The 15,254-nt window shown below is 41.5% G+C and overlaps 1 protein-coding gene across 1 annotated transcript; it reads left to right on the forward strand.

Moving 5' to 3' along the window:
* Nucleotides 1–4,615: 4,615 nt before the first annotated feature.
* LOC123785796 (apolipoprotein R-like) lies at nucleotides 4,616–15,254 on the forward strand. Its single transcript, XM_045787776.2, has 5 exons — nucleotides 4,616–4,785; nucleotides 8,453–8,638; nucleotides 13,039–13,212; nucleotides 14,131–14,306; nucleotides 14,844–15,254. Exons 1-5 carry the CDS (start codon nucleotides 4,701–4,703, stop codon nucleotides 15,015–15,017), a joined length of 795 nt encoding a protein of 264 aa, XP_045643732.2. The 5' UTR covers nucleotides 4,616–4,700; the 3' UTR covers nucleotides 15,018–15,254.

Below are 15,254 nucleotides of genomic sequence, written 5' to 3' on the forward strand. Positions count from 1 at the left end.
TTTATTTTTGAGTAATCTCTACACCCAACGTGGGGCTTGAACTCACAACCCTGAGATCAGGAGTTGCATGCTCTACAGACTGAGCCAGCCAGGTTCCCTTGAGCACATCTCTTTTTGATGAACCAAAACCTAACAGAATTGCTGGCTCATAAGAGAAAACTGTTCAGCAGTTTTCCACAGTGGTTGTGCTGGATGATATCCTCCCACCCTATCCAAGCAGAACATGCAAGTTCTTTACAATACTTGCTATTATTTGTTTACCTGAGAAATTCTGTTGGGTATGCAGTGGTATCACATCATGCTTTTAATTTGCACTTCCCTCATGATTAGTGAGGTTAAATAACTTGTCGTATATTTGTTGACCATGTGGATATTTTTTAATGTGAAGTGCTGGTTTAAGTCTTTTGTCTATTTTCCTATTGGATGGTCTAGCTAGTTCTAATTATTTGTAAGAGTTTTTAACATAATCTGGAAAAAACGTTCTTTGTGAGTTATGTATTGCAAAACGCTTTTTCTTGCTCAGTAGCTTGGTTTTTGTTTTGTTTTGCTTTATTTTTTTGTTTGTTTTTTTTTGCTTTCATAAGATGTCTTTGGTAAACATAAATTCCTAATTTTAAGGGAGTACAATTTAGCAAGTTTTTTCATTTTGTTTCTTGGTTTGGGTATTTTAAAAAAATCTCTGTCATTTTGATTAGTGGTTTTTAAATTTGCTTTGTTTTTGTTGTTGTTGTTGTGTCATGTTTTGTTTTGGGGGTTTTTTGGTTTGTTTGTGTCCTGTTTAAGAAATCTAGCCTGGGGCCTTGGTTCCTCTCTTTATCCCTTGCCTGGTGGCCTCGGCCTCTCTCTCTATTGCTTTGGAGCTCATGTGGCCAAGCCCACCGAGTGGGGTCCCCACATGGTCAGGCACAGGGCTCATCCTAGGCAATGTGTGGGCTTGTCCCTGAGGCTGGCCTTGCTCAGGTGGGCATCCAAAGCCAAATGCTCAGCCCCTTGGGTCTCACCGTATCCTTAGCTTCTCAACCTAGGCAGCTGGATTGATTCCAGCCAAATCATTTTCTAGAATTTAGTTGTTCTGACCCCAGTTGTCAACATTCTTTGAGGGTCTGCTATATGCCAGGTGCTGAGGTTACCGCAGGGAATAGACACAAACTCAAAAAAAGTTGGTAGTCCAGGGCAGGAGCCCTGCCTAAACATTAATCCTATAGATAAAATACTCAAATAATGACTCTATTGTAAAGAAAGGAAGAGTCCCGTGTTAAGGATAGAGTGGAATGGCCTGGAAGGAAGGCCACTGGAATCATCAGTGTCCCCAATACTGAAAACATTTTATTTTCCAGAGATTATCCTTACCACGTAAAATGGGGTTTCATAGTACAGAGATTCTCCTCCCTCATGTCTGCTTGTATTTTAAAATGTTCTATCAGATTATGACTTTAGAAGCTTATCAAAACATGGTAATAAGTGGAAACTATGCCACTGACTTCTGTGAGACCCAGCTTTTCATTATTTCAGTCCTGGCGAGGTAGCAGAACCCGAAGCAAACCAAGTGTTGGATCAGCCAGCCCCAACACTTAGCACTTGCAAAGCCCCCAAAATGGAAAGCAAGAGAGAATGACCTTATACAGATGGCAAGAGATGGACAACTAGGTGGGCAGGGATCAGAACAAAGTTTAGTAGAAATGCTTGAAAAACAATAGTTAAATTCAACAGAAGAAAAGAGACTCTGATGAGGATGACGATTATGGAATTTACAGTGTTTAGAGACCAGAACTTCATGGAACAATTTTAGAACGGATAATACTTGGCAGAAGTTAAGATCCGAGTAAACATTTGCTTTGCTTATTACCTATATAGCTTTTAAAGATTAAACCTGTTGCGCCAGAAATATATAAATAAATAAAGGGGAAAAAAGGAAAAAGGAAATCTATGCCTACCCCAAGGTCACAAATATATCTGCCCATATTTTCTTTTAGGAGACTATGGTTTTACTTTCACAATTATATCCGTGACCACCCAAAATTGTGTCATGGTGTGAAGTAGAGAAGCAAGATTCATTTTCTTCCACGCTGATAGCCACCTGACCCGGCGTTTTTATTGAAAGGAGCTTCCTTTCCCGCGTTGCTCTGTAGCATGTCAGTTTGTCATAAATCAATTGATCATGTCTGTTTGGGGCTTCTTACTTGACTCTCAGTTGTCAACCTTTGGTCTGTTTGGTTACCTCACGCAAATGCCATGATGTCTTATTTACTGGAGATTTATAATAGGTCTTGATATGTGGCCTTGTAGGTTCTTCGGTTTTGTTCCTTTCCTCTTATCTCCCCTCCATCTATCTCCTCCTTCATCTTGGAGATTGCTTTTACAACATTTGATCCTTTACGTCCCATTGTAGAATCAGCTTATCGGTTTTCATAAAATGCTACTGATTTTTATGAGGATGCATTATATCTATCAGTCAGTTTGGGAAGGTTTGACATCTATACAACATGATGAAGAAAGGGATTTTGTCTCTTGATAGAGGAGTTGGTCTAGGATCTTTGTGGAAGATCACAGTGGGAGCAGAAGGTTCCTAGGCATACTCTCCTAAATAACGAGTTCAGGATCCTGCATAAGAAACCTTGGTAGGACCATCTCATTAAATGGACATTAGTTTGGCATTGTTGGTTTGCAACACTTCTGGGAGCTTCCCTGCTGTAATTTGAAACCAAGTCCTCCACTTGGAGGGCAGGGAGAGACAGAAGAAAGAGGCAGGCCACTCCAGGTTGGTAGGTGGCAGGTGTAATAAGCAAAGGAAACTGACCTGTGAGGCTTGTCTTGGGAGGCGAGACAAACGGATCCCTGTACCTACCCACACATCTATAAAGAGGCCTACGCTGGGCTCAGTCACATATACCGTGCAGGTGTTCTCAACACCACATCACTATCTCAAAGATATGTCCTTGAAGCAGGCTGAGGGAGTGAGAAAGAGAGAGTGGAACCCACATTCCAAGGACAAGGGAGGAGTGAGGAGCCTTCGAGTGCCCAGGTCCAGCTCACAGGTCAACTGGTGGTCTCATCTTTGATGACATTTCCCAAAAGGCTTAACAGAAAGAGCTTGAGATTTGAGGCAGATTTGGGCTCAGAATCTGACATGGCTGCTGATGAGAAATGTTTGGGGAGATATATTCAGTCTTTCTCAGTTAGTTTCCTCATCTGTAAAATGTAGCTATATTACCAATGTTATAGTTTTGTTCAAAGAAATTCAATGCAATGATTTATGTAAAAGTTTGGAACATAATTAATAAGCAGAAGCACTTTTTTTAGAAAGTAATCTTCTGTTAAACTATCTAAATTACCTCCTTTATCTGACATACTCAGATTTTATGTAGTTCCACTTGATAAAAGGAAGCAACCATGTGGTGCATTTATTTACTTTCCTTTCTCTCCAGGAAGGAAATTAAATTGTGTTGTCATCAATATTACAGAGGGATCCACTCACTTATTTCTGGGGAATGTTCCTCTCTATTTTTGAGAGCTAAGCACTTTGGCTGTTTGATGCTTCGTATTGCAGTTACTACAGTTCATCTGCGTGGTGTGAGTCATTTTCAGACATTTTCCAGTGCTCACCATCCTCTATGGTTGAATATCTATGTATCTTCAAGCAACACATATCCACGGCTGGTCCAAGAGGGAAAGCATGAAGTCCAGGTTGGTAACTTTCTCCACGCTCTTTGCAGAGACTAAAAGAAATAACCTGAGTGGAAGACTGGATAGTTATTAAGGGACCAGTTTAACCCAGATAGTTATTAATAAACGAAGACTTGAAATTAACAAAGATGTCTTCTACAATTTATAATTTAGTGCTTTTGTCAGAAATATAATGCTGGGCTGGAGGTCCTTCACTCTGGTCCAGTGCCATTGAGAAATTCTTGAATTTGCCATGAGCCCCTGTCCATTTATGGTGCTTGATCTTCTACCAATTGATTTTCCATGCACACTTTCTCTGTGCTGTACACACCACTCTGGGAAATTTCCCTTTACTCTCCAACTGGTATAATCTCAAAGTTGGTTGATTTGGCATCACTGATATTCAAGGGAACTTAAATATTGGGGAAATAATTGTCCAAGTCTTTGGACTATGTTTTTTTTCTTTTTTGTCTTTTCACAATATAGGCTTGCGTGCTTTCTCTATTCTAGTGAGGCTGTAACATGTTTGGAAAGAAAATTCAACTACACATCTTTCTTATTCCTGCCTTCCTACTGGGAATTCACACTAATGAATGAAGACAGGATTTCACTGGAAGATGGCATAGAACATACCTCAGCATTGTGCCCTGATTCTGGAAAAAACTGCCACACATTTTCCTAGTTTTTCTCAAGTATTCAAAGAGAAATGGTGTCTGTATGTAGACAACAAGCTAACAAGTGCCCCCCACAACAGTGAGAAATTCTCGGGGTTACAATTGTAAATACAGAATCCCAGAGAGCTTTCGTGTCAACTTCGTATCATACTCCCAAGACTTGGAGCTTTATTGGAGAGCCTCATGTGATCCTGTCCAGTACCTGGTCTATGCAATTCTGCCCCTCCCCTTTTGTGACCCAAATCTATGGCTTAGTTCCTTGTTTAAGACATCAATTTACTACTGACTTAGAGCCTCACTTCAGCCTGATTCAGGGATCTGAGGACGTTGAATCCCAGTGCACTATCTCTGAGACTTTTCGCCATGTCCCCCAAGTTGCAGGGAGTTTTCCCCACTCTGCGCCTTCTTGGGGTCCTGTCTCTACTGCAGTGCCCATCTGTTTTGTGCGGTGAGTACAGAGGTGACAGGGATGAGGGGAGAGTTTAAATCATGGTATGGAAAAGAATTCCGGGTTAAGAATTACTTAAATATAACCAAATGGCAATAATTTAGTACAATTTTGAAGAAGTACATTGAGGTATGTATTAAGAAATATATTTCAATCATTTTAGTCCTCCCCATAGGGCTGTAATGACTCAGAAAGCAAAATATTACAAATCCATGAGAAGCTGATCTAGTCACAAAAAATCCTTTTTGTTTTTAAATTCATGTATTATATTTAAATGGCTGCTCCTCGGGTTTCAAAGAATTAATTCTTCTGTAGGGTTCATGATTTTTCTATGGCATTAATAACTGAGTAGAAATTTTTTGCCGTCTGGAAAGTAAAATTTTATATCATTACAAATAATGAGTGACTTTATGAGAGTAAGATTGCAAAACACTGTATAAACTGAAAACATTAAATCTAAGGTATTATATTGCATGTCAGGGAATAATTGTCCCTAACCAATGAGCACTGAAAGGATTTGCAAGGACCTGCAGGCCCCACTAAGTTAGTGCTGATTGTAAATGCAGACATGAGTAATTCTTTTTGTTTATAAGTGGAAATATGCCAACAAACATTTCTTATTCATCTGTTGATGTGATTTCTTCCTTAAAAGCAAGAATTTCTAAGACTCTTTTAAAAATATTTGCCTATCTATCCCTTAAACCATCTGTCAGAGCATTTAGCATAGAGCATTTTGCACAGAATGGCAAAATCACCCAACAGAGAAGAAGAGATTTTTTTCCCCAAGAGCTGTGTCTTTTTCAATGGAGACTATGTATCCTATTCATGTGATGTTGGCTATTTTCCCAAATTCCAATGAAACAAGGGTTACACAGCAAGCAAAGAGAATGTGGAGGTCCAAGGTGCCATCTTGTTATCCTTCATCAAGATTAATTTCTGGGTTCCCAGAATGATCCCATGCTCCTCAGGCTTCATGAATGTTCTTAATATCACAGAGTGATTTCAGAGTTGTTTTCGTATTTTTAAAAAGATTTTATTTATTTATTCGAAAGAGAGAGAAAGCAGGAGAGGGGGAGGGTCAGAGAGGGAAGCAGACTCCCTTCTGAGCAGGGAGCCCAATGCGGGACTCGATCCTGGGACTCCAGGATCATAACTCGAGCTGAAGACAGTCACTTAACCAACTGAGCCAACCAGCCCCCCAGAGTTGTTTTTCTAAGTGGGGTACTAAAATGTTTTACCTGGAAGTTTTCTACATTTTAATGATAGATATTTGAAGGAAACTTTTAAAGTTAGGCCAAAAAAAAAAAAAAATCAAATATCCTGGGTGATTCTCCTCCATTGGGAATCAAATGGCTAACTCTGTTATTCTTCCAGAGCTCAACCACACCCCAGGACTCTCATTGTCTTCCCTGAGCCCCATTACCTCCTCTTCCTTTATGAATCAGGGAAGGTAGATTATGTCCAACAAGTCACAGAGACTTGTCACAATTCCTTCAGGTTGTTCTGTATTTATCCCCTTTTCTTCTATTCCTTCAAAAGCCCGCCTTACTTCTGGTCCATGTTCAGGATAAGATATACTCAATCTGTCTCAATTGGGTCCCTGACTTTACCTCTTGTTCATCCTTCAGTAACAACTCGTTGCTGCCCCTAAACCTTTGCTCATATCATCACTCTGAGACAAAACGCCTGCCTGTATCTCATCCATCAAAGTAACTTTTATCCAAACCTTAAGATATACTTCCAGTCTCCCCTAGAAAATGTTACCTTACTTTTTCTCTCTTGGTTTTCTCTTTTTTCTTTTTTAGACCTATCTTGTTGGCATTTCTTGTCACTGACACATTAGTATAAACTGACTGATGTTGTGTTTTTGCTATTCATGTGGTTATGACTTATTTTCCTTACGGTATTGCAAGAATGTGCCTCGTTGTCTGCTGAACAGTCTTACAGGGATCGATTCGTATAAATATGTGTGGAGCTAATTCATAAAAAAGCATTTGTTGATGATTTGAGGCTTAGAAAATTCCTTTTATGAACCCTAGACTTGTACACAGGGAATATTTATCTTGGACCTACATGGTCAAAAGGAAAGACAGAGAGATACTTGAGACATGTTCCTTGCTCTCAAAAGGGAAAAAATGTGAATATGGATAGTATCAATTAATTGTTAAATAATTACTAGAGAGTATAGACTGAACCCATACAGAACATGGATTTTGAACAAGCCAGATTTCAGTTCTATCTTTACCACTAAGTAGCTGCCTCACCTGAAACAAGAGACTTACCCTCTCCAAGGATCTGTTTTCTGCTATAAAAAAATGGGAAAGATAGGGGTGCCTAGGTGGCTCAGTGGTTAGGCGTCTGCCTTCAGCTCCAGGCATGGTCCTGGAGTCCTGGGATCGAGCCCCACACCAGGCTCCTCCACCAGGAGCCTGCTTCTTCCTCTCCTAGTCCCCCTGCTTGTGTTCCCTCTCTCGCTGGCTGTCTCTCTCTGTCAAATAAATAAATAAATAAATAAATAAATAAAATCTTATCTTATCAAATAAATAAATAAAATATTTTTTAAAAAATGGGAAAGATAATAGCGTGTATCCCCTGGGGATGTTGTGATGATTGGAAGAGATAATAAATGAAATGTCCAGATTATGTGTACACAGTGTCTACAGTGCATATTCTGTCTACACTCAAAGTGTGGTGTACGTGTTGGCATAGTACACAGATAATGTGTACAGAGTGTCTAGATTATAGTAAAATCTCAGTAAGTAATTGGATTAGATATATAATCTCTTCCTGATAACTGCTATAAGAGCTCAGAGGTATAAATGATGACTATTTGCTGTGCCAGTAGGAGAAGCCTTGGCAAGCAAATGGAACTGAACAGCGAATAGAGAAAAAGAGTGGTATTCTAGGTAGGAGAGAGGCTATGGAGGTGCCTGGGTGACTCAGTTAAGTATCTGCCTTCAGATCAGTTCCTCCCAGGGTCCTGGGATCAAGCCCCACATCAGGCTCCCTGCTTAGTGGGGAGCCTGCATCTCCCTCTCTCTCTGCTGCTCCCCCTGCTTGTAGTTTCTCTCTCTGTGTCAAATAAATAAATAACATCTTTAAAAAAAGAGAAAGGAGAGAAGATATGAGCACAGATACAGATGTGGGAATGGCAGTGGCATATTTGCCTAGATGGATTAATTAGTGTATACAAGAGGGTTCATATAAAAAAGTAATGGCGATTAAGGTTAAAGGGTCCATGGGAAAGGCCAGGAGAGGGTCTCCTAGATACACATGGTTAGCAAATGTTTTTAAACTTTTGTTTCTAGAAAATATACAATTCTAAATTATCATTATTTCATTCCAGCCCCAGTGAAACCATAAGGAGACAGACGTTTTGTCATTGCTTTGGAATACTTCTGAAAATTCATTTTCATACAGGTTTCATCCAGTGTCTCATTTTGCAGGCTCCTAATGAAATTCTTTAGTTGAAGGGAAATGACTAGGTTGGGGTACGGTAGCAATCAGGGAGAGGGAGAGCAGACCCAAAATGTCTCAGGTACCCTTTTCTGTTTCCCCAATCTCTCTTCAGTGGTGAAATCTTTGAAAAGCAGAAATGAGTTTAGTATCCATAGGAGGCTCATTGCAGTGATTTTATTAACCATTAGCCTCATTTTTTATTTTTTAGAGCTGTGCTGCCCAATACCAGAGCTGGAGAATGGCGAAATCATTTCAAAAAGCACTAGCTATGTGACTGGCTGTGCTTATTTCTACAGAGACACGGTTCATTATATGTGTTATAAGAAATATCAATTTGAAGCTAGATGCCGCAAAGATGGCACGTGGTATCCCAAAACACCAACATGTGATGAGCGTAAGAGCTTATGGAATTTTATGTTATTTTTTTTCTTTTATTTTTTTAAATTTATATTTAGGTTAGTTAACATATAGTGTATTATTAGTTCTGGGGTAGAATTTCATGATTCATCAGTTGCATATAACACCCAGTGCTCATAATATCAAGTGCCCCTCCTTAGAGCCCATCACCCAATTACCCCACCCCCCACAAACCTCCCCTCCAGCAACCCTCGGTTTGTTCGATGTTTCTTCATATCAAGGTGCTGGAGATTATTAAGGGAAGGTTTCAAGTCAGGAAGAATTTGTATACCCTGCATGACTTTTGGAGTGGATAAATTTGTTAAAAAGCATTGCCCACCCCCTAGTCCAAATTTCTTTTCCCTCCTCATTGTTTATTCCCATTCTCTTGACCTTCCTGCTTTGTTTTACTTTTCTGAATCAGTAAAAATAGGCCACGTCTAATACATCAGCTGAACCTTCCAATTATTGCCTTCTGTTTCTTGGTATTTATTGTCTTGGCTTTTCTTCTTTCTGTCCATATGCCTTAATCTGCAGTTCAAGACCCACCCAAATCTGTTTGAACCCATCTTTTGAAACTTGCTTCCTTTCTTCCTCAAGGTTCCTTCCCTTCCTTCCTTCTGCTGTCTCTAAGTTCTCCTCCAGACTCTCCCTCAGTGGGAAACGCCTACCTCTCCCTCACCAAGAGCACTTAAGTGCTAAGCACAATCCTACCTCTCCCATTGTTTTTCCATGGCCCCATCTACTGATATCAAGAACAATTACCCCTGCCGGATAGTGATGCTTCTTCTTGCCTTGTGTGTAAGAAGGAGCCCAAAGGAGCCCTAAAGCAGTTCAGAGTGCTGGGTTCCAGAAGATACTGTAAAGTAATATTGTGAAGTCTCATCACTGTACAATATTGCGTCTCAACTGGCACTTCAACTGTGCCTTTATCAGGCCATTCCCATATCCAAACAGGTCTATGGGTTCTGGGTGATGAAGTCTTTAATGGGAGTAGTACATTCCATGGCCATGGTCTCAGTACCACACCCCTTTTGCTGTGAGCGGGTTTTCTAGTGGCACATACTGTACTTCTATGCCAATTATTGAAACACTCTATAACCTTCAGATAACAGTGCTGACCGAAGTCCCACAGGCAGGAAAGGCAAACCTATACGTGGAATACTTGTGTATTTCTGTCAAAATACATATTTGTCCCTTCCAGACAGAAGGGATGCAATATGGTCAACTTGCTATCAAGTGGCTTTGTGGTTATCTCAAGGGCTGGGGTCATATTAGGGACTTAGCCTTGTGGCTGGCAGTTTGGAGATCCAGTGACAGCCTTGGTAAGTGGGAGTCCATGTTGTCGTGCCCATGCTTGTTCTTCCTCCACACCACCACTCTGCTCCTCTTCCTCTTGGGACGGCACTGGTGAGGCCAATGACGGAAGATGGCTGACTTCAGCTGGCTGACACATTGTTTCCTGTTTGATGTTTTAATGCCTACTCTGCTGGGGATGCTCTGTGGGTGTTAACATGTAAACTCAAAACCTTGCACTCCCTGTCGTTCCCGTATGTCCAGTCACCTGCTTCTACCTACCCCAGATCTCCTTGGGCCTAATCATCTTCCAATCTTTGTCCTTAAGGGCGCTGACAAACAACCCATTCATTCTGGGCCTTTCCAGGCTACTTTAATCTATCCTTAGCGCATTTCTTTGTCCAACAAAGTGAATGACTAGATCCCCTAAGATTTTTCCTTACTACTCTTTTTCCCTGATCAGGCTGTCATGAAGCTTCCATCCATTTTAGCTTACACACGCATACCCAAAATACACATCTGTGAATGAGGCTTGGCATCCCTCTGTCCTGTCAGTTGGTTGTAATGGATACTCCACATGGCCATAAGCATGAGCTAAAGAGGCACTTGTGCAGCAGTGGATGGGCACCAGTAGGTTCTAGGTTCCCTATTTGTGCAGGCTGCTTGTGCCATCTGGTCCTGCTCATGCTCAATCCCAGATGACAACATCCATTTTATAACGAATTGTTTGTTGCCTGCCTGGCCTTATACTTTGGTTCTGATTGACCAAGATCATGATTTTGGCACATGCTCACTTCATGACCTAGTATCAGGCACAATTTCTATCAGGACCAAAATCATGTCAAGAGTTATGTCTCAAACAGCACATAATTCTCTGCAGCAGTGCATGGCCTTGCTTCAGGATCTCAAGGGTATACCCTGTGATAGTCCCATTGATATTTGCATGCTTTCTGACTATAGCCACCTTCGATAAACTAGGCTTTGCTGGGTCATAAGTTTCAAGCCACAGGACAATTTCACTGCAACTGGACTTGCTGTCGAGCCTTTTCCCAACATGGGCCCCACTAAACCCAACTATCTGTTACGTCATCTAGCATATGGACTGGAATAGTTTTCCCAAGTATGGAATGTACTGCCTCTAGAGTCTAAAACGTTCTACTTGGTGTTACGCAACCTTTTTTGTGGTGTGGTGCGCATATCCCATTAGTTTAGATGGGATCGCCTAACAAGCCCTGAACCCTGGACCTCTAAAGATTATATTGATATGGCAAACCCTTGAATCTTTACCTTGTATAATCTGGAGCATCAGCATGGAAGTTGGAAAAACCCAGTCTTCCCCTTCACTTCCTGTGATTCTCTTGTGTGTCTCTTTTACGACTCACACAGAACACTCACAACAAGTCACGTGACCAAATGTCTGAGTTTTGTTTTGTTTTGTTTTTTCTTTTCAACAAAGAATTCTGCACAACACCAGCTGGGAATCCTATAATTTAACACAATTCCAGCACTATCTAACCGCAGAGAGTAGCAGATCCCACAGGATAAAGGCTCAGTCTCCTGAAACTGCCTCCCACATTAGATGCCAATTGTGGGTAGTAGGTCCCTGGGCTACTACCAAAGTCTGTTCCACTTGGCTGCAGATTGTAGGTCCCACGATCCCCTTGTCCAGTTCCATTAATTTGCTAGAGTGGCTCACAGAACTCAGGGGAACACTAACTTATAATTACCAGTTTATTAAAGGATATGATGAGGGACACAAATGAAGAGATACATAAGGTGAAGTCTGGGAGGGTCCCAAGCACGGGAGCCTCTGTCCCTGTGGAGTTGGGGTGCATCACCCTCTAGTACATGGATGTGTTTGTCCACCTGGCAGCTCTCTGAACAATATACTCCTGAGATTTTATGAAGGTTTGCTCACTATAGGCATGCTCAATTATTAACACTGTTTCCAACTTGTCTCCTCTCTTTGGAGAGGAGAGCAGGCCTGAAAATTTCTAAGCTTCTAAGCTGTGCATCGTGGCTTGGTCTTTCTGGTGGCCAGCTCTAATCCAGGAGCCACTGATATTGCCTCAATAGAACAAAAGATGTTCTTAGTGTTCTAGGCACTTAGGAATTTACAAGGGTATAGAAGGTCTGTGCCAGAAACCCAGATGGATTATCTATCTATCTATCTATCTATCTATCTATCTATCTATCATCTATCTATCTATCATCTATCTATCTATCATCTATCCCTATTGTCTCAACATGCTAGTTTCTTCTTGCTCATTCAGTAGAATTAGCATGATGCCATTAATGTACTGGGTCAATGTGGATATCCACATAATCATAGTATCATCAGACTCTATTATGACAGGGGCAAGTGAGTTATCATACCCCAGGGCTAAAACGACAAATGTGTGATTTGATCCTTCTGTGTGTATGCAAACTGTTTCTGACCCTCTTTTCTGATAAGGATGAAAAGAAGACATGTGTTAAACCAGTGGCCCCCACTTACCCAAAGATACAAACATCTATTCTAGCAAAGATAACACATCTGAAATGACAAAGAAAATGTTGCTGAGTTTTCAAGAGTTGACTGGAATTACCCATAATCCTAACTTTTCTTGTAGACAGACTGAGGGTGTAAATGACAATAGAATGGGGAGGGAGGTTTAGTCCTTTAAGAGTGGCACCAATTTCCCCATTTCCCCTGCCACCTTGGTATATGATATATTTTTTAAAATGCTGTCTTTTCTTCAAGGGGATGGGAATGGGCAGGATCCGTGGCTTCTACTTGACTTCTTGAATGTGACAGGTCTCACCCCATAGGCCGAGAAGTCAACTTGGGGTTGAACAAAGTATTAATTTTATCCATTCCTATTATACTTCGGAAGATATTAGAGATGACCACCAAGTGGTCTAATGATGGGGCCATGATGGTTCCTCAGCCTGCGGCTTACAGGAGGGCAGCCCAGGTCTTGGGTTTGGCTAAGGGATCCTATGGGCAGAGAAGATGACAGGACAGAATGGAGCCTCCTACAAAACACACGGATTCTGGGATGAGTTGTTTTTTACATTCTACAAGCTCATGCTCTCTCACTTTTATCTCACACCATCAAGATTGCGATTTTCCTCCTGAGGTTGCCCATGGACGTCATGAAGAAGTCATAGGGTTCCGTGTATTCATACAAAATGAAGTGATATATAAATGCGATGAAGGATACACTCTGGTCGGAGTGGCCAAACTCTCTTGCAGTTCCTCACACTGGACCCCTGCAGCACCTCAGTGTAAAGGTAACTCCAGCTCCCTTTGCAGCCGGGTGGCTGGAACTGTCACAAAAGCAAGGAAGCATTTGATTCAATTTGATTTCTTTGAAATCATGATTCTGTTCAGGATGCAAACAGTACAAAAGGAATACATGAACATCAACCTCCCTTCCTCTTTCTCCCAGTCATAAAATTCAGCCCCTATACCCACTTTCCTGTATAGTTCCAGAAAAATTCTGCAGGTGGCCCATTTCATCTATGGCCTGTAGCAAAATTTTCATGCAATCTTGCTCTAGCATGAATGTGAGCGCTCATGGGCTAATTCCAAACATCACTAAGTGGCAAATACTTCCCTCACAGCCTAGCACAAGGCACCACCTACCCATGCTGCAGGCTGTGTGTGGGGACAGCACAAGTCAAGTTTAGGTCTGACTTTTATAGGCAAACAGGTTAATAGCATTTTACCATCCGCAAGTCTGGGGATTATTTGCCACCATGGTCTCCATTATACACAGGAGCCAATCGGTAGGAGGGAACATTTCATTCCCAGTGTCTTGATGGGATCAAGAGATGAGGGATACTTGCTTTAATAGCTGAGAACCTGGGGTCACATGGCTTTTTTATATCCTGTCATGTTCTTCAGAAGTATGAAGACCTCGGACAAGTTTCTTAACCTGTCTGTATCTCCACTGTCTCCTAGAAAAATGGGAGTGATAACAGTCTTTACCTCACAGAGCCGAATCACATAAAATGCTTAGCCTGAATCAGAGCTATAACTGTGGTCAATGGTCAACCAAAATGTTAACAAATATTATTGTTACCAACACAAAAGAAAAGATAGAACACTTGGTATCACCCATGATAGTAAATTCTTATCATCCTAGCCTGTTGTCATGTCTTTTTCCTTAGATTTACATATTGCTTAAAACTGTGTTTCCATTGTAGCTCTGTGTCCAAAACCAGAAATAGCCCATGCAAAGCTGTCTGTGAATAAGGATCAATATCTTCAGGCTGCAAATGTCACCATCCAGTGTGACTCCGGCTATGAATTGGATGGTCCTCAAAGTATCACCTGCTTAGAGGACAGAACCTGGTACCCCGGGGTGCCCAAGTGCAAGTGGGTAAGTGGCACGATTCAAGATAAGCTCCTGTGCTAGCCACCCTAAAAATGGGGCCTCAAGCCCAAGCACTGTCCCAGCCTGCAGTGGTGAGATCTGACTTGTCAGGAGTCATTTCGGAGTCCTTCAAAGGGATTCTCTTCTTTCTTGAAGCTCTGTGGCCAGGTAGGACAAGCTTTCCTTTCTCACTGGAGAACAAGAAAAAACCATGCCGTTTAGGGAGAAGAGGGTCTCAGATACCTGGTCTTTTTCTAGACTATATAATACATTGTGTTCCGTTTCTGGATGGTCTCAGAAACAGCCTCTGTCCTCACAGAGGCCCCCTGAGAAGCTGTCTCAGAACAGGTCCTTATCTCTCTGGGAAGGACTGTGGTGGGACCCAAGGTATTTTCTGGTTTTCTTGCTCACCAGCAGTCCTATGTTTGGTCTTGGCTCTGAGCCTGAAATCCTGTCATTGTCAAGAGATCCTCCCTCAACCCTGCTCTTTCTTGATTTGGAGAGAAGCCACTCAACCACACCCAGCATCTACATCTCTTTCAGGTGGTCCCTGAAAGCTGTGAATATGTCGGCAAAGGCAGAAAGATCATGCAGTGTCTCCCCAACCCAGCGGATGTGAAAACAGCCCTGGAGCTGTATAAATATTCTTTGGAGATTGAACTACTGGAACGACAGATAGAAAAGGCGAAGAAATATACTGCAGAGTCACCACAATAATTTCCCCCCAAAGAGGGAGAAACATGTGCTGCCTTCAATACAATACAGATCACTTCAGCTTACCAACTCTACTGTCCCCTTCACACCATCATTCATGGGAATAAATGTCTAGGAAGGATAATTTGTTCACAATTAGGGCTTTGTGACTGTAGATTTATTGTCTTGTAGCTGATGGGTTTCCTTTTCTGGACCCAAAGCACACATTTTTTCAAGTAAAAATGTATGTATCAAAAACGA

This window comes from Ursus americanus, chromosome 2 (genome assembly GCF_024610735.1).
Source record: "Ursus americanus isolate L20-20 chromosome 2, mUrsAme1.1.p, whole genome shotgun sequence".
Taxonomy (NCBI): Eukaryota; Metazoa; Chordata; class Mammalia; order Carnivora; family Ursidae; genus Ursus; species Ursus americanus.